The sequence below is a fragment of the Microcaecilia unicolor genome, chromosome 4, assembly GCF_901765095.1.
Source record: "Microcaecilia unicolor chromosome 4, aMicUni1.1, whole genome shotgun sequence".
Lineage (NCBI taxonomy): Eukaryota > Metazoa > Chordata > Amphibia > Gymnophiona > Siphonopidae > Microcaecilia > Microcaecilia unicolor.
In genome coordinates this window covers 256,103,200-256,130,675 of record NC_044034.1, presented here as the reverse complement: position 1 = coordinate 256,130,675, position 27,476 = coordinate 256,103,200, and the positions used below count along the sequence as shown (strand labels likewise).

Here is a 27,476-nt window from a genome sequence, read left to right as displayed (position 1 = left end):
CCCTCCTCAGGTCTATAAAAAAAAACAATTGATAACTTAGGGATGGGAGGGAGTGACTGTGTGGCTATAAAATCTTCTGTCGATGGAGAACTACGGTTACAGGTAAGGAACTTTTATTTCTCCATGGACAAGATTTTATAGCCACAAAGGTGAAAACTCCCAAGCTATACACAGGTAGTAGACATAAATATATCCTATATGATAGTATTGTATAAATAAAATGTCTGATACCTGTCGGTGGAGGAGGAGGCTAGTTGTCGATTATAAACTGTAAGTCAATACTGCTTGACCAACTTGAATCAGCAGCTGAAGCAGTATTAAGGCAGTAATGTTTTGTAAAAGTATGGATAAATGTCAATGTAGCTGCTCTACAAATATCTATCATTGATGCTTGATGTAGCTGAGCTGTAGAGGTAGCCATGGCTCATAAATTATTAGCTGTAACATGAGGAATTTGATCATAGTGTTAATTAGGATCATACTGCAGTTTGCAATCCAGCGTGATATAGGATGCTTAGAAACTGGACATAAATGATTTGGACTAATTGGTAGAAATAGCTGTGAAGGTCTGTTTGATGATGATGTATGTTGTAGGTACATTGTAACAGTGGCGTAGCCAGACCTGATATTTTGGCTGGGCCCAGAGCTAATATGGGTGGGCACTATATATATATATAGTGCCCACCCATATTACCTAGGGCAATGAGGAGCCCATCCCCACCCAGAAATTCCCCAACAATAAATTTTAATAGTGACCATCAGCCCCAGGCAGGCAGCAGGCCCCAGCTAGCTCAATTTAAAAAAAATTACACAGCACACGTCACACAATGTTAAAAATTATGATGAAAAAAAAAGTATTTCAATTTTAATTACCGGCTCCTATTGCTGCTGGGCTCGCCTCGAAATAATGTCAATCATGAAGAAGAACCTTCCAGGGCCAGGCTCGTGCTCCTCACCTCCGCTCCACAACCCTCCTGTAAAACATGCACTGCATGGGGTGCACGTGGTGGTTGTGGGCTGGACTGGAGTCCTGGACTGGCAGCTGAGCGGGTGCCACCATTCATTCCAGGCAGCTCCGCGCTCCGGAACTTTCATCCGATCTGGGCGCATTCAGAGCTGCCAAGGGGTCCCAATTTTTGAGAGGGAGATTTTTAGTACACACCCCCAGCCCTGCCCTACTCTGTATTGGCTCCACCCCCTGACACAACTTAATCCCACTGCCATTTCAGAAAATATTTTATTTAATAGTCTAATACCCTTTTTTAATTAACTTTCAGAGGCCAAATCCTCCTGTCTCAGGTCAGGACATCCTCTCCTGACCTGAGGAAGGATGTGCTGGTCTCTGAAGACTAATCAAAAGTGTTTTAAAAATCAGTGAAGGTATCACCTTATTTTCTATTTTATTTGCATTTATTAGCCTTCAGTAACACAGCTACCACATTGCTTTATCCTAAATTAAAAATAAAATTATTTTCTGTACCTTTGTTGTCTAGCCATTTACTTTTTCAAATTGTGTTGGTCCCAGTCAAGATTCTGCATTCCTTTGTCTTCTCTTAACTCTCTTGCCAGGGTTTCCTGTTCATTTGTAATTTTTCTCTCCTTTTTCTTTGTTTTCTTCCATTTATTTTTCTGTCTCACTCTCTGTCCAGATTTAATTAATTCTTACTATCCATTCTTTAATTTCCCTCTTTTTACTTCATCTACCTATCCCTTTTCATCTTTTCCTCACTTTTGTTCTCCCCATGCCCCTTCCTCTTATTCTCCAGTCTTTCATTAACTCTATCCTCTCCCCCTTTCTCTCCCTATCCTTTCAGTGTCTCTCCCTCTCTCTGAATCCAGTGTCTCCTTTCTCTCCCTAACCTTCCATCCAGCACCTTCCCTCTTTCTCTCCTACCCTTCCATCCAGTGTCATCCCTCTTTCTCTCTCCATCCTTCCACCTATTACCCTCTCCCAATCCATCCATCGTCTCCCTCTATCTCCCCTTCCTTCTAGATAGTTATCTCTCTACCCTTTTCCATTCAGCATGTCCTCTCTCATCCTACCAGTGGCTTTCCTCTTTCTCTTCCTACCCTTCCATCCAGCGTCTTCCCAGCATTTTCCCTCTTTCTCCCTCCTTTCATCCAGCATTTCTCCATTTGACCAGCTAAGGTCTCCCCCAGTTTCTCTCCAGCATCTTATCTCTCTTTCTCCTGCCATTTTCCATGTCCCCTCCTTCTCTCCCCCATCTTTCTACTCATCTCTCTCTCTCTCTGTACCCCTCTTCCATCTAGCATCTTCCCTCTTTCTGCCCCTCCTTCTAGCATTTTTCCTCTTTCACCCTCCTTTCATCCAGCATTTCTCCTCTTTGTCTCTCCATCTGACCAGGCAGGGTATCCCCCTTGTTCCCCTTCCTTCTCCCCAGCAGCCTGTCTCTCCCTTGCTCTTTTCCATGTCCCCTCTTTCTCTCCCAATCTCTCTCTGGCTCTCCCCTGCTCTTTTCCATGTCCCCTTTTTCTCTGGCTCTCCCCTGCTCTTTTCCATGTCCCTTCACTCCCCATCTCCCACATGGCTCTCCCCTCTTTTTCTCCCCTGCTCTTTTCCATGTTCTCTCCCCATTTCTCTCTCTCTCTGGCTCTCCCCTGCTCTTTTCCATGTCCCCTCTCTCCCAATCTCTCGCTCTCTCTCTGTACTCTCCAGCATCCTCTTCTTTTTTTCTCTCCCCTCTGCTCTCTCAGACACCCTTCCCCTACCAGCCACGTTTCCTCTCTCACTCTGGCCCTCTGAAGCAGGAGCAGCGTCGTCAACACAAGAAGAAAAACAAGTGCAGGGCCGCCCGCAGCAGCCTTCAGTCGTGCGCTTTTGGCTCTCCCATCCTCTGCCCCTGCTGACGTCAATTTCCCGTTCCGGGAGCAGAGGACAGGCAGAGCCGACAGCGCATGACTGAAGGCTGCTGTGGGCGGCCCCGCGCTTGTTTATCTTCTTATGCCGGCTGAACTGAAGTGGTGGCTCGGCGAAGCGCCTGTTTTTGTTCCTGCTGCTGCTCAGGAGAGAAGCAGCGGCAGCGGCGGTGGCGGCAGCTGCAGCAGTGGAGTTCAGCGGGAGACCGGAATGAAGGTGGAGATGTTGATGGGCGGGCCTGGAGGGAAAGTGGGTGGGCCTGGGCCCACCCATGCCCACCCGTGGCTACGCCCCGGCATTGTAAGTGCTCTTACACAATCTAAGTATGTAACTGTTCATCTCTGGATGATTTTAGTAAGGAGGAGGAAAGAAAACAGGTAAAATAATGGATTGATTAATATGAAAAGAAGATACAATCTTTTATTGAAACTTTGGATAGGGATGTAAAATAAGCTTGTCATGTAGAATTTGTGTATATGGAGAGTAGTAGACAAGGGCTATCTTCCGTGTTAAAAATGTAAACTAAGCAGACATCATTAGTTCAAAAGGAGATTTTGTTAGTTGGTTTAGAACCATATGGAGATCCCAAATGACTGGAGGCATATGAACAGGAGGTTATATATTAATAAACCTTTTAAAAAGCGTTTAACAACAGGATGGCGAAATAAAGTAGTATCATCAAGTGAATCATGAAAAACAGAGATAGCTGCTAAATGTACCCTAATTGTAGCATATGATAAACCTGAATTTGAAAGATGGAGAAGGTAGTCTAAAACATTGGATATAGAACATTTAAGTGGATCTATCTTCCTTGGAGAATACCAGTTCAAAAACCTGTGCCATTTAGCTGCATATATTCCTCTTGTAGAAGGTTTTTTAGATGCTAATAAGACATTTAATACTGGTTGGGAAAAGAGAGAAGTTAACTGTTGAGGTGGAGATACCAAGCTGTTAGTTTTACTACTACTACTTATCATTTTTAAAGTGCTACTAGATGTACGCAGCGCTGTACACTTGAACATGAAGAGACAGTCCCTGCTCGACAGAGCTTACAATCTTAATTAGGACAGACAGACAGAGAGAACAAACAAGAGATAAGGGAATATTAAAGTGAGGATGATAAAATAAGGGTTCTGAACAAAGTGAATAAAGGTTAAGAGTTAAAAGCAGCATCAAAAAGGTGGGCTTTTAGCTTAGATTTGAAGACGGCCAGAAATGGAGCTTCACATACCGGCTCAGGAAGTCTATTCCAGGCATATGGTGCAGCAAGATAAAAGGAACGGAGTCTGACGTTAGCAGTGGAGGAGAAGGAGAAGGGTACAGATAAGAGAGATTTACCCAGTGAACGGAGTTCCCGGGGAGGAATGTAGGGAGAGATGAGAGTGGAGAGGTACTGAGGAGCTGCAGAGTGAATGCACTTATAGCTCAATAAGAGGAGTTTGAACTGTATGTGGAAACGGATAGGAAGCCAGTGAAGTGACTTGAGGAGAGGGCTAATATGAGCATAACAACACTGGCGGAATATTAGTCGTGCAGCAGAATTTTGAACAGATTGAAGAGGAGAAAGATGGCTAAGTGGGAGACCTGTAAGAAGCAAGTTGCAATAGTCTAAGCGAGAGGTGATAAGAATGTGGATGAGGGTTCTGGTAGTGTGCTCAGAAAGGAAAGGGCGAATTTTGCTAATATTATAGAGGAAGAAACGACAGGTTTTAGCAGTCTGCTGAATATGTGCAGAGAAGGAGAGGGAGGAGTCGAAGATGACCCCAAGGTTATGAGCTGATGAGACAGGAAGGATGAGAGTGTTATCCACAGAAATAGAGAATAGTTTTAGTGTGGGAATATCTGGATGAAGAAGATTCCCATTTTGTTGAGTTAATAAAGCTGGTTCCTGTGGAAGGAATATAGGAGGTAGAGTTACTAGATTGAACAGTATTGGAATAATGGTTGTCTGGGCCAATATGGAATAATCAGAACTAAGTTGGCCTTGTCATGAATTATCTTCTGTAATGTCTTTTTGATCATTGGAAAAGGAGGGAATGCACAGAGAAGGTGAAATGACCATGGGATGGAAAACGTGTCTTCTGCGATTCGATTCAGAGCAGGCCACCTTGATCAAAACTTCAGACATTTGTTGTTTATTGGGGACACAAATAGGTCTGTCTCTAGAGTACCCTACTGAGCAAAAAGGCTAGGCTTTGTGTAATTGTGGTCTTTAGTGACCATTCGTGCAGTTGCAACTTTCTGTCCAAAGAATCTGCTGGTAAATTGTTTGTGCCTGGGAGATAAGTTGCTTGTAAAGACAAGTGTAGAGCAAGAGATAGGTTCCAAATCTGAAGTGTTTCAGCACTGAGATGACGAGAACCTATTTCTCCTTGCTTGTTGAGGTAATTAATACATGGTTCTTGATTGTCTGTACAAACTTGAATAGTTTGATGGTGAAGATACTGCTGAAAAGTTTGAATTGCTAACCATACAGCTCTTAATTCCAATAAGTTTACTGAGAACTGAGATTCCTGATGAGACCAATGTCCCTGAGTAGAAAGATGGTCCATATGTGCTCCCTATCCTAGTTTGGAAGCATACGTTGTTATTATCTTGGATGGAATTGGTTTGCGAAATTGAGCTCCTACAAGTAGATTTTGTGGTTGAGCCCTCCAGTTGAGTGCTGATTTGATCTGCGGTGTTAGAATTATTTTGGAGGGTAAAGGATGAAGTGCTTATATCCAATGAACCTTGAGGAACCATTGGAGAAGGCGCATGTGAAGTTGTGCTAATGGAATGACATTGACTGTCGAGGCCATATGACCTAACAAAACCAATATGGTTCTGGCTGTTGTTATGGACATGGACTGAAGACAACGAACTAGTCAAATAATTATTATTGATCTTTGAACTGGAAGAGATGCTATTGAAATGGTCATTTTTTTAGTACCATGTGCTTTCCCACTCATGGCAGGCTCACTGCGGCTTAGGTACTTATTTTTACCTGGGGCAATGGAGGGTTAAGTGACTTGCCCAGAGTCACAAGGAGCTGCCTGTGCCTACAGTGGGAATCAAACCCAGTTCCCCAGGACCAAAGTCCACCACTCTAACCACTAGGCCACTCCTATGATTTCCTGGTTCTGAGTTGAGGTGAGATTTCTTGAAGAATAAACGGAAGAATCTGTCCCAGAATAACCATACGGAATCTTTCTTTTCATATGTATTTGTTTAACAGTCAAAGGTCTAAAGCTCGAGTTCCCCCTCCCTTCAGAAGAATTTTGTTTGTGGCTACCACGGTTTGAGTGTCAAGTAGGTTGTTTACTAGTCCATAGAGTTTCTTGATGTTGGGGCAGCCAGATCCTATGTAAGTGTTGTAAAACTTCAATTTTGCTTGTTTGATTAGGTGTTTGTAGGACTTTACTGCTTGTCTCCATATGTCTTTGTTTTCTGTTGTGTTTTCTTTAACCCATTTTCTCTCTATTCTCTGCAGAGTCTTTTGGTGGTCGGTAACTCTTGTAATCGATAATTACATTTGTTTTTCAGCTGTACAGGGGTGATGTCATCTAGTATGGCCAGGCTCTGAAGGTCTCAGTTTTTTAAAGAAGTCTGCTTCTCTGGGTTCCAGTGGTGGGTAGGTTGAGTTTTTATTCCAGAATTCAGTAGCTTTAACTTACCTCTTGTGAGAAGCTTGGCTGACTGAGATTTTCGCTGACTTTGACATTTTCCTCCACTAACCAAACTGACTCATCACTTTCTCACAAGTGAGTGTGGTTAGTGGAGGAGAGTGTCAAAACTCAACTAAAACAGCAACCCATGTTTTGAGATTTTATAGACCTCTGACACAAGCATTATTCTTGCCAAAACATGGCTCTGTTGGGTCATCTTATTTGTGCTGTTAATGCTGGTTGGAATGAATATTGCCTGGTTTCACAAGTTGATTCCATTCCCTCACTGTGTTTGGACTTCTCAAATTAGATTTGGACATGCAGAAATATAAAAAGAAAAAGCCCTAATTTACTGCTTCATTAGAAATGGGCTTAGCACAATGAAAAGTCCATTGATAAAACATACTAAGCCATTTTAAATGCATTTTAGTAAAAGATACCCTTAATTCTTGTGCTTCAAGATAAAATTCTGATGAAAAATGTCATGTTTTGATATGAGCTTATATAATTTCTTCCTGAATTCATGTTTGCATATTTTTTATTTTCAAGAACAATTTTTATATCAAGAGGCAAATCTGACAGCCAGCCTTCTCAGCAGCTAGAAGCCATCTTCTTTTCCAGCAAAGAGGATGATCTGTTGCTTTGACTGTCCCCTTTAGTGACACAGGTATATCAAAGCTTGCTCCTGCTGCAGGGCAAAAGATGGATATATACAGCTTCCAGGAAGTGGCAAACTACTTTTTAGTGTCTGTCATTTCACTGCCACTTGAAAGGACAACAGTTAGGTTATTAATTCAATATACTGTCCCTGGAAGGAGCCTAATATTAGTGATATAGCTCTCTGGTTTTGAGAAGTGAACATTCAATCAGAATTTCTATAATGGTACAAGCAGTAATTGTGGCCAAAACACACAAAAACGTAGATACAGTGCTAGGGTTCAGGGCACTGTATGTAGGTCAACATTTTCATTTTGTTTAGTTGCCTGTCATTTATGGGAATTTTTCAATGTATTTTTTTTTTATTAGTTTCAGGACAATGTTGTAAATAGAGTGCGCTATTGTTCAAACAGTGAGCACTATTCCTCAATAGTGCACCTATTTGTAGTGTGCATTATTGAATAGGGTGTGCTATTTTAACAATAGTGCACATTCTTATGTAATGGGTTTTTCTTTGTTGTTTCAGGAAATGTCTTTGACATTTCCTATATTATTTCAAATGAACGAACAACCTTATCTGATATCTTGGTGGTCATGTTAGAGGAGCTAGTCATGTTTGAGACCACATAATCTTTCCTCTGCCATTAGAGATGAACTTTCCTCGTCAAGATTTAAATCACTATTAAAAAGCTCACTATTTCCAGCAGGCGTTTAATTTGCCCAACACTTAGATGTTGCCGTGTATGGCCTGTGCGACCACTTGGAGATGCATGGCCAAATTCTATAAATGGTACCTTACAAATTGGCACCAAAAGCCATGCGGTTATCGTGATTCTATAAACTAAGCCTAACATTTGGTGTAGTTTATAGAATATGCTGTACTTGTGCCTAAAATTTGGCACATCCATTTAGGCCACCTAAAGCCAGGTCTAAATACCTTCGCCTAAGTTAGGCACACATCGGGTGTATTCTATAATAGTGTGCATAGTTTTTTTTAAACACCCACAGCCTGCCCATTCCACGTCTATGGCCATGCCCCCTTCACAAATGCATGTATTAGAATTTATGCACAGTGCATCATAGAATACGCCTAGAAAGTTGTACACGTACATTCTAATTAAAGCCAATTAGTACTGCTAATTAAGTACCAGTTATCAGTACTGATTGGCTTGTTAATCAATTAAGTTGTGCATTCAATTTGTTCATGGGGACAAATTAGTGCACACAAGTTAAGGCACCATATATAGAATTTGGGGAGCAGCCCTTACTATTTTTTTTAATCTTTATATAAGATGTGAGTGTATGTTCTTCCCTGTTTTAATTGGAGTTCCTTTACATTTTATTTAGAACTTTTGGTTGTAAACCATTTTGATCTTTTGTTAGTAAAGGCGGCATATCAAATTTTATAATAAACATAGACATAGTAACATATAGTAACATAGTAGATGACGGCAGAAAAAGACCTGCACGGTCCATCCAGTCTGCCCAACAAGACAACTCATGTGTGCTACTTTTGTGTATACCCTACTTTGATTTGTACCTGTGCTCTTCAGGGCACAGACCGTATAAGTCTGCCCAGCACTAGCCCCACCTCCCAACCACCGGCTCTGGCATAGACCATATAAGTCTGCCCAGCACTATCCCTGCCTCCCACCACCGGCTCTGGCACAGACCGTATAAGTCTGCCCAGCGCTATCCCTGCCTCCCAACCTCCAGTCCCGCCTCCCACCACTGGCTCTGGCACAGACCGTATAAGTCTGCCCCGCACTATCCCCGCCTCCCAACCTCCAGCCCCGCCTCCCACTACCGGCTCTGCTATCCAATCTCGGTTAAGCTCCTGAGGATCCTTTCCTTTTGAACAGGATTCCTTTATGTTTATCCCACGCATGTTTGAATTCCGTTACCGTTTTCCTCTCCACCACCTCCCGCGGGAGGGCATTCCAAGCATCCACCACTCTCTCCGTGAAGAAATACTTCCTGACATTTTTCTTGAGTCTGCCCCCCTTCAATCTCATTTCATGTCCTCTCGTTCTACCACCTTCGTATCTCCGGAAAAGGTTCGTTTGCGGATTAATACCTTTCAAATATTTGAACGTCTGTATCATATCACCCCTGTTTTTCCTTTCCTCCAGGGTATACATGTTCAGCTCAGCAAGTCTCTCCTCATACGTCTTGTTACGCAAATCCCATACCATTCTCATAGCTTTTCTTTGCACCGCTTCGATTCTTTTTACATCCTTAGCAAGATACGGCCTCCAAAACATAGACATAAACATAGACATAAACATTTATCTTGCATAAACATCTAAGTTCCCATTTTACAAAGCCAGGATATGCAGGTCAAAAACCCAAGTGCATGCAAATAGCAAGTGGGGGGGGGGGGGGCATAGTCTGGGCATATTTCAGGAAGGACTAGGCTATGCCTAGAAGAAACACATTTATCCCCCATTTCAGAAGGCGAATAAACATCAATGCCCTAATAGAACATCAGGATTTACACCTGCTACCAAGCATGTTGTGCTTTTGGTAAACTGCTTAAATTGTGCACCACTGCACTGGAAGGATTAGGAGAGATTGCCCCTTAATCCCTTAGGACCCTGTTTACTAAGGTGCACTAGCGTTTTTAGTGCGTGCTAACGCTTGAGACACCCACAGGAATATATGGCTGCCTCTAGCATCAGCGTGTACTAAATACACTACCTCGCCTACAGCATGACTTAGTAAACAGGGCCCTTAGTGTTTTTTGCCCCCTCCAAAGCCAAATTAGCAAGTGATATTGGTCACTGTAACAATGTCAGGAAAATATATGTTTGTATTACTAAAGTGGCAAAAATAAACATGTATGTGCCGGTTTTCAACCCATTAATATTTTTGCCATTTATTGTTGTAAAATTAATGCTGGTGCTGCACGTACCTGGCACATAAATGTCCATTTCTACTTTATTTAGAACAGGTTCTACATTGGCAGATTCTGTTCTGAAATACTGGTGAAACTTAAGAGGTCCTGACCTGGACGTCTCATTTCGACTTATGTGTTCTTCCTAAAATGGGGTTGATTATGCCTATAACATATTTCAGTAACAATTGCCTCCCTTTCTTGGTCTCCAATCAAAATTCTTCCATGTGATAATAGCATTTTATGAGTGTTATATGCCTAACGGTTTTCAAACAGATTTTTTTCTCTACTGATTTTCAAACTTAGTGTGAAACATTTTAGTAAAATAAACCACAGCATGCTAACCATCAAGAATTCGGCTACTCCGGTGATCTACGATGGACCTTGTCTGATCTATGCATATATTTTTGAGTCCCAACTTCCGAGCTTCTCCTAACTCGTGGTGGTGGCATGGGTTCATAGGGCATGTCAGGCAAATTTTCTTCTGTTAACGTCCCAAACTTTGGTTTTGGTAGCAGTGATGGCCTGAACCCAACAGTTGTTTCGTTTTGATTCATTGCATAGCGTTGAATGGTGGGCTTTGCTAATCCCTTATCTTCACTGTCCTCCTCAAGTTCATTTCTCCATTTCATGTCATATGGCTGTGGTTGTTCTTCCCATTCTCTCAAAATTGCTCCTGCTCTTGGTCTTAAATTAAGTACAGTGGTTGGGAAATCCAACTCCGAGTCATCGTCACCCACTATGGTCAAAGAAACAAAAACTAAGTTATGTTATTCGAACAATGACAATACAACAGTAGCCTGAAAAATGAGTAACATGGTATATTAGGACATCAGTAGCAATAATCATCTGAGGAATTGCTAATTTGTAAAGTTGCTTGTCCTTTTAACCTATCAAATAAAGCAGAGTAGAGGAGTAACCTAAATGTTAGGGAAGTGGGTTGAGAACAAGGGGAACTGAATTTGATTTCCACTGCTGCTCCTTGTGACCTTGGGCAGTTCACATAATCCTCCATTGCCCCAGGTACAAAAGTTAAGATTGTGAGCCCACTGCGGACAGAAAATGTACCTGTACGTAATATATTTAAACTGCTTTGTTTGTACCACAGAAAGGCAGTAAATCAAATGCACTACCCTCTAAATAAAGTATTATTAGATACCAACTTTTGTTTTTCACAAAAATAGTGCAATATTGCCAATATTTGCAAGTATGTAAATAAATGTGTAGCCAAATTTCATGATGATAGAACTACAGGCAACAGCCAAAAGTCATCCTCAGCTACCTAGAATTTTAAAAAGTATAAATAATCTAGGGTTAGTGACCAAAAGAACACCTTTTTACTTAACCTCAATGACACTTTTGCAAGATTATCCACAATTTGCGGTTCATAAGAATATGCTCCTAGTCTGAGCCTAAGACTTTTCTGTGTTTCTTTTTTTATTAATAAAGGGGTTCTTTTACTAAGTGGTGGTAAGCCCACCATGGACTTACCGGGTGCCAATCTGGAGCTACCGCCAGCCCAGCGCAGTTGCTGGCAGTAGTTCCACCGTCAACACATGGCATTTTCGGCACTAGTGCAAATATTGAAAAAAATATTTCCGCAGGGGGTTACCCAGTGGTAATCGGGGAGCACCTCGCGCTAACCGGTTACTGCCGGGTAGTGCGGGAGCCCTTACCTGCCACCTCAATGGGTGGTGATAAGTTCTCTCCCCTGCATAGTCACATGGTAAGATGTCTTTTTTTGGTATTTGTCTGTCCCTGGAAGGCTTGCAAGCTAATTTTTTACCTGAGGCAATGGAGGGTTAGGTGACTTGGATCGGCATTTTCAAAAAACCCCATCTAAGTTGGAATTTGGACGTCTTTGTAAAATGTCCAAATTCGGAGGCAGGCATGCCATTTTTGAAAAAAGATGGATGTCCATCTTTGTGTTCAAAAATACCATGGACGTCCTTGGATTTGGACGTCTTTGATTTTCAGCCATTTTCGAAACCAAAAATCTCCAAGTCTAAAACGTCCAAATTCAAGCAATTTGGACGAGGGAGGAGCCAGCATTTGTAGTACACTGGTCCCCCTGACATGCCAGGACAGCAATCGGGCACCCAAGGGGGCACTGCAGTGGACTTCATAAAATGCTCCCAGGTACACAGCTCCCTTATCTTGTGTGTTGAGCCTTCCAACCCCCCCCCCCCAAAAAAAAAAAAAACCCACTACCCCCAACTGTACACCACTACCCTAGCCCTTACAGGTGAAGGGGGCACCTATATGTGGGTACAGAGGGTTTCTGGTGAGTTTTGGAGGGCTCACTGTTTCCTCCATAAATGTAACAGGTGGGGGGGGGGGGGGTATGGGTCTGGGTCCACCTGTCTGAAGTGCACTGCACCTACTACTAAATTACTCCAGGGACCTGCATGCGCTGTCATGGACCTGAGTATGACATCTGAGGCCAGCATAGAGGCAGGCAAGTAATATTTTTAATCATGTATTTTGGGGGGTGGGAGGGGGTTAGTTACCACTGGGGGAGTAACTGGAAGTCATCCCCGATTCACTCCAGTGGTCATCTGGTCATTTCGGGCACCTTTTTGTGCCTTATTTGTGATAAAAACAGGTCTGGGTGAAAACGTGCAAGTTTTAGTGCTGGATGACTTTGCTTTGTTCCATTATGGCTCAAAGACATCCAAGTCTTAGGAACGCCCAAGTCCCACCTCGAACATGCCTCCGATATGCCCCCTTGAGATTTGGACGTCCTTGCAACGGACTTCTGACAAAGACGTCCAAAATCATGTTTCTATTATATCGACTTGGACATCTCTCTGAGATGGACGTCCAAGTGCCGATTTATGTTGATTTTTGGACGTCCATCTCTTTCAAAAATGAGCCTGTTAGAAACATAGAAACATGATGGCAGATAAAGGTGAAATGGCCCATCCAGTCAGTCCAGCATCCATAACCACTAACTCTTCCTTTTCCTAAGGGATCCTACTTGCTTGGCCTATGCTTTCTTAAATTCTGACACAGTCCTCATCCTCATGACTTGCACCAGGAGGCCATTCCACTCTTCTACCTCCCTTTCCATGAATGAATTCTTTCTTATTCCTTCTAAGCCTATTTTCTCTTAACTTTATTGTATGCCCCATCATTCCAGAGTTTTCCTTCATTTGAAAAAGGCTCACTTCCTGTACATTAATGCCCCTGAGATATTTAAACGTCTCTATCATATCACCTCTCTCCATTCTCTCTTCTGTCGTATACATGTTGAGGTTCATAAGCCTGTCCCTATATGTTTTATGTCCAAGACCGCTTATCAATTTTGTAGCTGTCCTTTGGACCGATGCCATCTGATTATATCTTTACGTAGGTGATTTTGAGGGACTGAATTGGGTTAAAACCTAGTTTGGGGGTGTGTGAGGGGCACTGCCCTCCCCCACATGAACTGCAGTTTGTATTTATGTATGTATGAATGTATGTATGTATGAATGATATTTAGATCCCAAATTAAACCTGAATTAGGTTGAAACCTAGTTTGGGGGGTGGTGTAGGGGGGCATTGGGCATTGCCCCCATACATGAATTGCATGTCTGGAATGTTATGGGGGGGGGGGGTGAGGGAGCACTGGCCCCTCAAAATGATCTGGAATAGAAAAGGGAGGGAGATTATTACTTGCCTTGCCTTGTGTGTTTTTGGATTATAGGTGGGAATTGTCCTCCCTGGTGTGGTGGGAACTGGTTCAGTGGCAATTGTCTAGATGGGAATTGGTGGGTGGGAACTGTCCAAGAACCCTTGGATTCTATACAGGGAGAATTATATGAGCAGTGGGCAACTGAACCAACGCAGGATGGAGCTATTCTGGACCTGGTACTTACAAACAGAGAGAATGTTTCTGATGTCACGGTGAGAGACCATCTGACTTGCCCAAGATCACAAGGAGCAGCAGTGGGATTTGAACCTCTGGATGTCAAGACTGGTGCTCTAACCACTAGGCTACTCCTCCCTTCCTGTTGCCCAAGGTCACAAGAAGCTGCAGTGGGGATCAAACCCAGGTTGCCAGGATCAAAGCCTGCTATACTAACGATTAGGCCAATCCAGGTCACAAACACCTGGAAGGATCCCAGACTCCGCCCCTATACACACCCACTGCTGAAGTCAACATGTCATCAAGCATAATTTTCCTTCAGTTGGTGTTTTATAAAAGGCCATGAATACACATAAAAATAACTTTATACAGTTATCCTGAGTAAAATGGTGTGGTAGTCATTTTAGGTAATAAAATAGACATGAAAATAAAAAATGTATCATCTTATTTTCTTTTCTATGTTTTGTTTTATTTCTACTTTATTATGGTTATCCCCAAACAGTTGAAAATATAAAACATTTGAATTTGCACATCAATCTAATTCATTCTAAATTAAGACCTTGCCTGTAAAAGATGGTGTCCTTTTTCCATCTTGTCCATCAGAGAACTTAGTGTGTCCAGGCAATGACATATATCGTGATTTGTGAGCAGCAGCCTGTATAAGAAAAGAGAAGTGTATTGTATCAGAAAGAAAGAGGCTAGTCATGTTGTACATAATTCATATTTTTAACTTTTTTAAAATTATTTTTCAAATATTCATATACTTAACTATCACTATCTCCCTCTCCCTAAGATATAGATAGATAGATAGATAGATAGATAGATAGATAGATAGATAGATAGATAGATAGATAGATAGATAGATATAATTGAATAGTGAGGCATTACAACCCAAAGAAAATGTCAGAAAGACAACTACAAATAAATATTTATCAGGCCATAGTAAAACTAAGGGGTTCTTTTACAAAATGGCGGTAAGCCCAACACTGGCTGGGGGGGGGGGGGGGGGGCACAAAAAGTTGCTCAGACACAAAGGGTGCCGTGAACTGAAAAGGTTTGGGAACCACTGGTCTAAGCTTTCTACCTGAGCCAGTGGAAGGTTAGGTGACTTGCCCAAGATCAGAAGAAGTGACAATGATTTTGAACCTTGGCTTCCCAGCCTGCTTCTCTAACCAATAGGCTACTCCTCCGCTGTAAACTATATAATTCTTCTCCTAAGACACCTTAAAGGGACAGGTGTTGAGTTAAATAGAATGTGGACCCCCCCCCCCCACAAACAAACAAACAAACAAACACACACAAGGTATCACCTCAGAAGAGACTCCCAGAACCCTCAAGGCACCATATATCCCCCTGGAATAGCTTGCCAGGTGCCCTTGGCCTGGATTGGCCGCTGTCGTGGACAGGATGCTGGGCTCGATGGACCCTTGGTCTTTTCCCAGTATGGCATTACTTATGTACTTATGTACCCTGACACATTTATATCCTGCATTATCTGCAAAACCTAAGCGGGTTACGATATAACATCCATAAAATAAATTAACAAACAACCATGGTTTTAGCTTTCTAAATGGCTTTGGATGTATTTTAAGGGAAGATGGTTATTAAATTTATAAAATAAATAAATATAGAAATCTGATCTGGATCCTAGAAGAATGGTTTCACATCCTTGTATTTAGCATTGTATTTTAAAGAATATTCTGCATCTCTATTAATAACTTGTTTTAATAGCACATTTATACTTGTCTTATTTGGCTTTTAAATATTTGACCACTAGAGGATTGAGGTGCCTTTATCTTTTAATAATCCTAAACCTGGATAATATAGCTGGGTGAAATAGAATGATTGTGAAATGATTAGGGAAACGTCAGGAAAAAGTGATGCAACTGTGGTGTCCTCTAAAACAGACATGACATCTTTCAAGTTTATATCAGAAGATCTATAACAAAATATATTGGAGGAATCAGGGATCAGATGAAATCTAAAATGACATTACCGCTTTTTGTCTTAACAGAGTCTGGTCTTTTCTCATGCTCTCCCTCATGCTGTGCCTTCGGCGGATAAGGATTTCTTTAGCTTGCTTTTCATTTGCTCCCATGGGCAGGTTATGCCTGTTATAGGATAATGTCTAAAACAGAAAGACAGTTGTTTCACTTTAAAAAAAATAATCAGCTTCTTCCAAAGTAAACATTGCTGATAAAATATAATTTAACCAATTCCATATATATTTTTCCATAACAAATTTTGGAAGATGGAGCAATGAAATGATGTTTTAGTAGACTTTTCTCAGATATTTGTTCAAAGAATATATTCACTACGGAATTGGATTCAGTAGTATTTCATTTCTACATATGTATCCCTTAATGTGAACACATGGGAAATACCATGGAAATTCCAGTCAATATGGCATATAGGTTCATGCTTTAAAAGAATCAGATATTGCTTCTGGTCTTCTGATGATAATAAACCCAGGGTTCCTTTTACTAAGTTGTGCTGAAAAATGGCCTGCGCTGGTGTAGACGCATGCATTGGATGTGTGCAGGTCCATTTTTCAGCGTACCTTCAAAAAAGGCCTTTTTTTTTGGCTGAAAATGAACGTGTGGCAAAATAAAAAATTGGTGCATGCCCATTTTGGTCCTGAGACCTTACCGCCACCCATTGACTTAGTGACTAGGTCTCACATGTTAACTGGGCAGCAATTGTCAGCGCGCGTACACCGCCGATTACTGCCCTGTCAGCTCCACCTACTGGAAACTCCATCTCACTGCCAACAAATGTCTCAAAAGGGTGATAAGGAACCACTGGGGATGCACTGGAATATGCTACCACACTTCAGCTGACAAGAGGTTTCGCCTAGGGCAGTGGTCTTCAAATGAGCTGGAGGAAAGTTGCCAAATATGTTCCCATAAGAGACCATTACATGGCTGACAAATGTGTGTCAATGACAGCCATCCTGGTCCACCCGTTGAGTTGTTCCCACTAAATTTCTTCTGTGTTCATGTCATGCGGGATCATCTTGGTTTTCATCTTCGTAATGACGTCTATCCCCCATCAGTCCACTTTCAAACTTTTCATTGGGGGTATCTTCAAGGAGATGGCATTTCCAAATGCATTTTCTTCTTCTATTGAGAAATACCTTGGCCTTGAAGCATGCCCGTCTTCCCCCTTTCTGTTTGGATAGAGAGCAGCAAAAATCAAAACAAAACAAAAAAATGAAATGATGATGGGGGCCACCTTCGAGGTCTTGAGGGGCTGCTACTGGCCCCTGGGGCTTCTATTGAAGAACACTGGCCTAGGGGTTTAAATCAGTGTGTTGAATGGGATGTGTTCTTTCGAATGGAAGTGATGTCTTGTCAGCTGAGGAGGAAGAGAGCTGGCAGCATCTGTTTTATAGCTGGGGACCATATTTTTCATTGTATGCACTAGGAAGAGGATTTATCCCCTGAGGTAGCTGAATTAAAGCTGAAACAAGGGCCCCTGTTGGGAGTCATTACTGCTTTGATATCTTCAAATACATTGGGGACTTATAAGCAGTCTGGAAACTGCAGCGCAGTGATGTGGAGACTGATTGGAACAGCGCCAAGCCAAATGAATTGATTTTGTTGAAAAAATCTTTGTGGTAGCATATTCCAGCGCATTTCCAGTGATTCCTATGAGACCTTCTTTAGCAATGAGATGGAGTTTTTCTGATGTACGATTGTGCTTTTGACACCATACGTTAAGCTTGGATCAGCTGCTGCTTAAGTCTAAGGTCTTTTTCCTCCATCCTTTCATAATTACTATGGCTGTAAATTTACAAGCTAGAGAGGATAGGAGCTACTGTGGTGCTTGCTATTATTGTAGTAGAAGTTTGACGTTAAAATAATGTTTCACCCATGGAAATAACCTTTTATGCAAATGCGTGTACTGCATCCTCTTTTGTCAGTTTCCCCGCAAGTGAAGCTATTCCTAGGGATGGGAATAGGGAAGGGTTTGCATTTACACTCACAGTATGAAATTTCCAGCATACACATGTAGATTAGATCTGAAAAAAGTGCATCTTCCAGAGGAAGTATCTTCACGCTTTCATAGTGAAGAATATACACATACTTTTCGTACATGCATGAAATTATAAAATATAAGATATTTAAAAAATGTAGGGGCTCTTTTACTAGACACTGCTAAAAAGTGGCCTTAGCATGCCCTTAGGTGGGTCATTCCTGTGTGCTAAGGCCATTTTTACTGCTGAGGTAAAATGGCCGATTTTTTACATTTTTTAATAATGGCCACACACTAATGTTTAGTGTATGATCGTTAGCACATGAGCCTCTACTGCCACCTATTGGTAGACAGTGGGACTCATGCGGTAAAAGGGGGCCTGCAGTGGCATCGGCTTATGGATTTTACTACAGTGGGTAAAAAGGTTGTTTTCAGCAAAAAATACAGAAATGGCCCTGCGCTAATCACAAGGATTGGAGTGTGGCCATTTCCAGGGGGAGCCCTTACCGCCACCTATTTGGGTGATGGTAAGGGCTAAATGCTAACCTGGTAAGCTCTGGCAGTATAAAAATAAAAGCAAATGTTTTTGTTGCAATGGAAATGGTGCACGCTGGGGGTGGGAACTACTGCCTGGCTTCTGCGGTAGCTCGGCACAAGTCCCAGTTTTTCGAGTGACAATGCCGTGGTAGATGTACCATGGCATTGTAAAAGGACCCCTAAAACTAGACTAATCAACACATGTCAACGTAGCTGTGCTAACCAATTAGAGCAGAACATGCCCACTCTCCGCTCCCCAGACACGCCCACTGTGACAAAAAATAAAAAATATTTTTTAGTGTGTGAGTAGTACGCGCATTTGGCAGAATTACCATGAGATGCCTCAGCACAACCCGCAGTTCCCCATTTTTTGTTGTAGTAATATGCATTAGTGCTTACTGAAGCTTTGTAGGTCTCCTTAATTGTGCAGAGCTGTTAGGCTGAGGATCAGATTCATGGCATAACAAACAGAAGTAAAAGAGCACAATTTCAAAAGATATAGCTAAATTCTTACTCGGCGCCGTATTCGATACAAATTTCTTGTTAATAAATCTCTCATGTCCTCTACTTCATTAGCAGGAAGTGGCTTCACTTTTCTGTGCTGGTAATCACTAAATGGAAAACAAAAGCAAATGGCATCAGGAAATTATGGTGTAAGAATGCAAGAACACCGATGCATATTATTTAAAGGGATTGAAAACTGTAACATTACAAAATACAGTACAGTGAAACAAGCTGTAAAGCAAATATTTGTGTTCATCAAGCTTAATTACAAAAGATATGGAGGAGCATTTTCGATATGACATCTAAATCCGATTTTGGACATGTTGGGAAAAACATCCAAAAATTCAGTAGCGGACATGATCTTTTTCAAACCAGAAAAATGTCCAACTTTTTGTTTTGAAAATTCCCATTTGCTAGATGTTTTTGTGCTCAGTGTGGAAAAAATACACAAAAACAAGCCATTGGGATGAATGGGGAGGCCAGCATTCCTAATAAACTTGCCACACAAACATCCCAGCAGAGTAGTGGGGCACCCTAGAGGGCACTGTAGTGGACTTCACATAAAAGGTCCCAGGTAAATATCCCACCATTACCCTCTTATATTGTATGGGGAGCCCTCCAAACCCATCAAACACCTAGTGTACCCAGCTTTACACCACTACTGTAGCCCTTATGCCTGCAGGTGTCACCTCTGTGTAGGTGCTGTAGGTGTTTGGTGGGTTTTAGAGGGCTGACACATTCCACCACAAGTGTGGGTTATGGGCCTGGGTCCCCTTCTCTACAGTCTACTGCACTGACCACTAGGCTACTCCAGAGACCTGCTTGCTGCTCTAATGGGACTGGCTATAACATCTGAAACTGTCATAGAGGCTGGTATGTACTATTTCTTTCACATCTTGGGAGGGGTGTCAGTGACCACTGGTGGAGTAAGTGGGGGTTATACCTTAATCTCTCCAGTGGTCAGATGGTCATTTAAGGCACCCTTTTGTGACTTCCATGCTATCTTACCTTGGCAGCGTGTCTCACCACAGCCGGCTCCCTCTATGCAGCACAGCGCTCTGCGGCATGCCTTCCTCCTGCCACTTCCGATCCTGTATTGGGGAGCACGCACTTCCGTCTTGCGATCGCGGAGGCTAGGAGTGTCAGGACAGCTCCTCAACATCAGATGCTCTCCTTTTCTTATCTTTGGGCCTCCCACTACAAGCAGGACCTTGGCAAATATGACCTGTTTGCTGCCTCTCTGCTGGAGTTTGGAGTCTCTGCATCTGGATTACCACCTGATTTGACCCTTTGCCTAAATTCTGACCCTGCCTGGATTGCTGCTGACCTGATCTCTGCCTGGATTCTGACCTTGCCTGGATTGCAGCCTGACCTGACCTTGACTCAGACATTGACCCTTGCCCTGTTTGCCACCTGACCTGACCTTTGCCTGGACTCTGGCCCTTACCTGGTTTGCCGCCTGACCTGACATTCACTTAGAACTCCTGCACCATTGTTAGAGCTTACTATTTGCTTGGAATCGTTCACGCCCCGCTCTGTCCACCCAGCTCTTGCCATTCTCCTGGCGCACTCCAATTGCCCTCCAAGTCCTGCTGGGCTCAACTCTCAGGCAATGGTGGTTGGTTTAGGTGAAGAACCCTGGGCTTGTCAGTCGCAGAACACCATTGCCTGGTGTCGGCATAAGGGCTCACTTCTACTAGAAACTACTTAAGCACAATAGTGACTTAGTCATGACAAACAATTCTAGACAAAAAATGTTTAACTTTTAGCCCTGGATGTTTTCCATTATGGCTGAAAAACATCCAATTATTGGGACCACCCAAATCCTGTCCCCAACAAGACCCCCTTGTGATTTGTATGCACTGTAGGGGAAAACGTCTCAAATCTGAGTTTTGAAAACCCCACAACTTGGCCCTGGTAGACCTAGGGTCTTTCTTAAAACTGCCCCCTACAAAACGGCTCCAAAAACAAGACTGCTGCTCCAGAGCACCTATTACCACAGCAGGACCGTGGTTCATGCCCCTGGATTCCCCAGAGCTTAAAAAATCCTCAGGTTGTGGTTCATGCCCCAGGATTCCCCATAGCTTAAAAAAAACTCCTCAGGTTACGTATGAAAGCTTTCAAATAAATAACAAAGCTGTCAAAAACACACACAAAGTCAACTCCAACAGAAGGTAACCTCTCCACTGAAGATCAATGCCAAGCGAAAAAGTGGAGAAAAAACACACACAAACATAGGCAGTCATAAACCTCACAAGTTTACTATTGTTTTCTATAGCATCTGTGAATGTTTGGGGGTCACACAATATGGTGGCAAGATCCGCCTATTGACTTCAGCCCACAGAATGGGCCAGATAGGCTCATGCCATCTCCTGTCATAAAGCCTCCTTGATTCCAGCACCTGCATAACAGCGGTTCAGGCAAAGACAGGACTGTTTTTTTATGCAATCCTATCTGTCCAGTTAGGTATGCAGACACCAGAACTGAATATAACTGGTCCATGTATATTTTCTGGCTCCGCCTCTGGACTTTCCCTCCCCCCCTCCCCCCGCCAGCAATAACTGGACAGTGCTGTGGCAGTCACACCAAATTTTCAGCAGCTGTGCATACTGCTGAAAATCCAGGGATATCCTGCTTTGTGTGGTTTAAGTGGGCAGGAGCCTCTACTGCTCATTTAACCATTCTGAATATTGACCCCTCCTTTTTTACAATCTAGACAAGAGAACTCATTTCTTACACAATAGGAAACCCTCACTATAAAGATGTATTCATAACATAGTAGTTACTTACAGGAGGGAGGCTGCAGAAGGGTCTCTACTCATTCCTGTTTCTGCCATTTCAATGGCTTGTTTCATTTCCAGCTTCTTGTACAGGGAAACAATGCTTGATTTAGGCTGGTGCTCCCGAATTAGAAGTTTCCGTAAATATTTGTTGTCAAATTTTTTAAACCTGTTAGTGTGAAGCATACAAAACACAAGACTAGTTAATATGGTAATAATTGGTGAAATGATTCTGGAGATGGGAAACTAGGGCAGTGTCAGATGGATCTGCCCAAGGTAAGAAGATTCTATCTACTGATACTTTATTGTCCAGTGACTGTGGGAAATGAAAGTTTAGCTAGACAGTTAGTTCTATGCCTATAAATTAGAAACAAAGTAAATTATTGAGATTTTTAAGGTATTGTTTTAAAATGGTACAAAAACACAAGAGGCCAGAAATCACACCAAGGAGACAATTCAGTTTAAGTGGATGTTGAAAAGTGTATTAGTGCTCTGAAGAGGACAACTGATATTTTATATTGGGAATGGGACTTGAAATATCACCTTTCTGTGGTTTTTGCAACTACATTCAAATCTGTTTACATCAGTGGCTTAGCCAGACAACCAATTTTGGGTGGGCCTGAGCACAAAGTGGGTGGGCACAAAATTCTCTCTCTCCCCCAACACTTCCCAACTCAAAATATAAATACTTTAGCTGATGATCCCCAATCTCTGTCAGCTTGGGACCTCCACTAGAGATGGTCAGAACTCCTCTCCGCCAAGCCCAGCGGGCAGCAGCAAGTCCTTGAGCCACTGATGCCAGCACCCCATACACACTTAGTGGCTCCAGGATGCTGCCCCCATCTGCCAAGCTCGGTGGAAGGCAGCTCTGGCCAGCTTAGGAAGAGATCCCCAGCTGGTAGGGCTTGGGGATCCCCACTAGCTACAGCAAGAGTCAGGGCTGCTGTTAACCATGCTGGTGACCAGGGCAGAAAATAAAGAAGCCCCTCCCCCAATTCCCTCTCCTCTCCAATTTCTTCATCTGCCGTTACAGTCACACTGACAGACACTCACAAATTACAGAACAAGGGTCACAAATTAGAAATAAAAATATGTAGACACAATTGTATTGGGAACCTCAGCATGCACTGCAACACTGCAGAAAAAAAACAAAAGCGCATTTCCTTTTCTACTTAACACAATAAAAAGACATCCACCATGCACATTTCCCAAAGCTAACATATTCCATTTAAAACATTCAAAATAAAATGATTTTTCTACCTTTGTTGTCTGGACATTTTATTTTTCCATCATGTTGGTTCCAATTTCTCTTTCCCGCTTTCTTGTCTGACTTCTGCTAATTCTTCAAGCGGCTGTCCATTTGTCTTTTTTCTCCTGTCATTTCATTTCCTCACCACACCTGCCTCTGAAATATTGATCTTTCCATTTTAGCTCTTTCCTTTCTTTCTTTCTTTTTTGCCTCTGTACACTGAAATTTCATCCTCTTTCTAAATCTTTTCCTTCTTTTTACTTTTCAGATATCAATTTCCATTTCCTTTCACCCACTAGCTCTCCCATTCCCCATCTCTCTCCTTCCCAGCCTATCATTTCCTTCCATCTTCAATTTACGTACCATTACCATATTTCTACCCCTGTAATCACTGTTCTCTCATTTATTTCCTTGCCATCTCCACTCCCTGGGCCTCTCCCCCATACTTTCCACCATTCCCAGTGTCTCCCTCCACCCTTCCAGCCCAGCATCTGTTCCCTCTTTCTCCCATCCTCACCCTCGTAGCCTGATATCTCCCTATCCATTTTACCTCTCACCACGAGCATCTTCCTGTCCCATCTCTCTCCTCCCCCATTGTTCAGCATTTTTCCCCTCTCTCTTCCCTACCATCCATTGTCCATCTTCTCTCCCTGGAGCCATCGTACCTCTCTCCCCTCCCCCGCTTGTGCATCTCTCCTTTCCTCTCCTCCACCTTCATGTCCAACTTTTCTCCCACTCCCTGCCTTGAGCCCCTGGTCTAACATCTCACTATCCCCCCCCCCCCCCCAAACAGCATCTCTCCATCCTTCCTTCCCCTCACCTCAATGCCATGTTCAACATTTCCCCTCTCAGCTTTCCCTCCTTTTCTTCCACTTCCATGTCCAACACTTTTTTTCTCTCTGGTCCTTTGCCACTCCTATGCAGCCTTTCCCTCCCTCTCCCCATCCCATCCCATATCCAACAATTCTCCCTCTCTTTCCCCTTGCAGCATCTCTCCATCTCTCCCCCCACATCCAACAATTATTCCTCCACCCCACCTAGCAGTACCTTGTCTCACTCCCTCATCCCAACAGTGCTCCTGTCTCTCCCTCTCTCCTTGACCCCTCAAGCCACCTGCTAGCATGCTGTAGGTTTTTCTCTCTCCCTTCCCCCTCCCCCCAGCCACCCGCTGACATGCTGTACATCCCCCCCCCCCCCGCCAGCCACTTGCACATTTCCCCTCTCTCTCTCCCCCCCCCTCCTCCACCAGCCACCCGCTGCAGTTTGCTCTCTCCCACCTTCCAGTCACCCGCCGGGGTGCTGCAGGCCTTCTTTCCCCTCCCACCTCCATCGGGCAGCGCCGCAGTCTAGCTCTGCATTTGCACATCTGCAGCGGAGCCGCTACATGACTGCTTCCTGTTCCGGCCGGCTTCACATTCTGATACTTACTCTCTGAAGAGGAGGCGGGGCCAATGCAGAGGAAGCATTCCTAGCGTGCGGAGGCCCTGGCACTGCGCGGCTCTGCTGAAGCAGCGGAGCTAACACAACTGGCGGTCCGGACGGGGATGATGACAGTGGAGGGAGCAGGGAGGTAACAAATGCCTGTGTTCTGTCGGGTGGCTGGGAGGAGGGAAAACTGAAGTGAGCAGCAGCTGAGCAGCAAGGGAAAAGTCACGGTTTGGGCTTCTTTAAAGTGCATCGTTGCTGGGCGGGCCTGAGCCCAAAGTGGGTGGACCCAGGCCCATCCAGGCCCACCCGTGGCTATGCCCCTGGTTTACATAGTATATGCAGGTATTTATTTGTACCAGGGGCAATGGAGGGTTAAGTGACTTGCCCAGAGTCACAAGAAGCTACAGTGGGAATTGACCCCAGTTCCCCAGGATCAAAGCCTGCACACTAACCAGTAGGCTACTCTTCCACTTGTTTTACTTATATGCCAAGGTACAGATCATAAATTCTATTTGTGCCATGATTGAAAGACAATGTAAAGATTTCAATAGTCTCCATTAGCTATACACTGCACGGAATTTTTGCATGATTTCAATTCCCTCAGCTGTTTTGTTTTACAACAGGTTGACAGCAGTCTCAAAAAAGAAGAGGCTCGTTTATGGCTGTTAAGAAAAGAACAAAAATGGATTTTTCGATTAAAGTCAATGTCTCCTCTAGGATTAAATGGGAAGATTGAGTGGATACATTTCTTTTGAACAAATTTCTTTTTGAACATATTTCGTCTAAAACATATATATATGTCAGAAGAATTGTGATTTGTCAGTGTTCTCTAGGACTAAAGGAAGATGATTGGATAACACTGGCAGCGTGTGACGTCACGTCCTTTATTTAAAGGCCGCCATGTTTATTCTGAACTGCCATGCGACCGTCGGCGTATTGAACGGACTGTAAGGAAGGTTACAATTTAATAGATGATTAAGTTAAGATAAAACCTTTTTTGTTTATTGTTTTTTCTCCTTTGTTTAGAATACGAGACTTTTGAGAAGTAAACGAACAGCTGTGGTCCTGAAGCAGCATAATGTGAAACGGGACCTGTTGACCACAGTTCTATTTCTATTTCGGTCTCAGAAGGAGAAAACTTAAGATCTGCCTAAGCTAAGTAAAAGAATTTATTCAATTTTTGATGGCAGAGTGGACAATCTTTGCTTTATCTCTGGCAAAGTGGATAGTAAGAATATAATTAATTTAAAAAGATACAATTTAAATAATTAAGTAGAGGAGGTTTTTTTGTATCGCCCATGATGATGAAATGATAGCTTTTATCCCACTCACAACCGTGGGAAAAGCTTTTTCTTGAGGCGTTTTTTCCTCCTTTATTTGAAAAGAGTAACCTCATATTTAGTAACTGGGTTCTGTATTTATATGGTTTCATGATTTATTAGATTGAACCAGTTTCCTACTGATATATTTTTAGTTTATAAGATTTCAATAGTGGCATGATGCTATCAAAATGGTGGCCAGTGAAAATCAACCTAGCTGCAGTATTTTGTACCGTCTGCAATCTTTTCATCAGCAGCTTAGTACTACCAACATAAAACAAATTGCAATAATCCAATTGTGAGACCAGTAAACTCTGGATCACTAGTTGAAAGCTTTGAGAATCCAACAAACTTCTAATTCTGCACAATTTTCTCATTAATAGAAAAGCTTTTTTAAATTATGGTAAAGAAGAAATCTGCAGCTCTGGTGTAAGTTGACTATTAAACAGTACTCATAGGATTTTTAAATGAGATTCAAATTTAAAATTTAAGCCGTTTCTTTGAAGAAGAGTATCATTCCAACTTTGATCAACTTGGCCAATCAATACAATTTTGGGCTTATCTTTATTTAATTTTAAGAAATGATCTGCTGGAGATCACGTGACGCGATGAGCTGAACAGACGTGTTCTGCTGCAGCTCGAGAGCCCTCGCTCCTACAGTAAATCTATATAAACTACTGCAAAGCATAAATCCGGAGACCGAAATCGGGCAAAGTAGATCTGTATGGACAAATATCTTAAACAATCTCCCCCTGGAATGGCGCTGCGAACGGGGAAAAAAGAAAAAGACAAGATTAAAGCGCCCACTCTGGAAACCAAGATGGCGGAGGACCCGCTTTCAGTAGGCCAGACCTTTTCGGCATCGCAACTCGAACAGCTAACTATGGCGGTGGCAAAGGCTTGGCAACCCAAATGGGACGCACTAGATCAAAAGCTGGACGTTTTTCACACAAAAGTGGAAGGCTTAGAGACCCGAATGGAAGACCTTGAGACCAGGGCATCTGCCCTGGAAGATGATTCCCGCGGCTATGGCGTAGATTTACGTGATATCAAACAACAACTTCAAGAACATGCGGACAAATTAGAAGATCTTGAAAACCGTTCCCGCAGGAACAACGTGCGGATTGTGGGTCTATCGGAAAACATACCAGATAAAAATTTGGTGGAGTGGCTTACCGGTTGGCTATCTAAAGAACTGGCGTTATCAGACTCCTTTGGGCCCCTGATCATTGAAAGAGCGCATAGGGTGGGCCGCAGCAGGGAACCCCAGGGAAGACCACGAGTGATTATAGCAAAGCTGTTAAACTATCGGCACAAAATGGAAGTACTGCAAGGATTTAAGATCCGCAAGGGAGAGTTAAAGCATGAAGGACGACAAATCCTGATGTTCCAGGACTATTCAATTGGAGTTCAGGAGCGGAGACGTAAATTTCATTCTCTGTGTTCCACGTTAGCTCAAAAACAAATCCGCTTTGTTCTCCAATACCCAGCAACTTTGAAAGTACAAGTCCAAGGACAATGGCGGTCATTCAACACGCCAGACGAAGCAAAAGTTGGTCTCCGTGATCAGGACGCCTTGGCAGGAGACTAGAGTTCATGGTAACCTTACTGACCATAAGACTATAAATCTATAATTGTAGTGGTGAGCAGATAATGTTAAAAGTTATTGTTTTATTGGAGTTGAGGGCTCGTAGCACTTCAGGTGATCTCTTGCCAGCTCCAGGCTTGGACTTAGGAGCATGGCTATAGGGCT

The 27,476-nt window shown here is 42.9% G+C and overlaps 1 protein-coding gene across 1 annotated transcript in view; it reads right to left on the bottom strand.

The window, feature by feature from the left end:
• Positions 1 to 9,526: 9,526 nt before the first annotated feature.
• LOC115469123 (sodium/hydrogen exchanger 2-like) overlaps positions 9,527 to 27,476 on the bottom strand; it is a 138,665-nt gene continuing 120,715 nt past the window's right edge. Inside the window, exons 8-12 of the mRNA XM_030201451.1 lie at positions 21,738 to 21,896; positions 18,958 to 19,054; positions 15,925 to 16,056; positions 14,493 to 14,583; positions 9,527 to 10,817 (exon numbers count right to left, since the gene is read on the bottom strand). Of these exons, the coding sequence (XP_030057311.1) occupies positions 10,438 to 10,817; positions 14,493 to 14,583; positions 15,925 to 16,056; positions 18,958 to 19,054; positions 21,738 to 21,896 (859 nt within the window). The 3' untranslated portion in view covers positions 9,527 to 10,437. The remainder of the gene's footprint in view (positions 10,818 to 14,492; positions 14,584 to 15,924; positions 16,057 to 18,957; positions 19,055 to 21,737; positions 21,897 to 27,476) is intronic.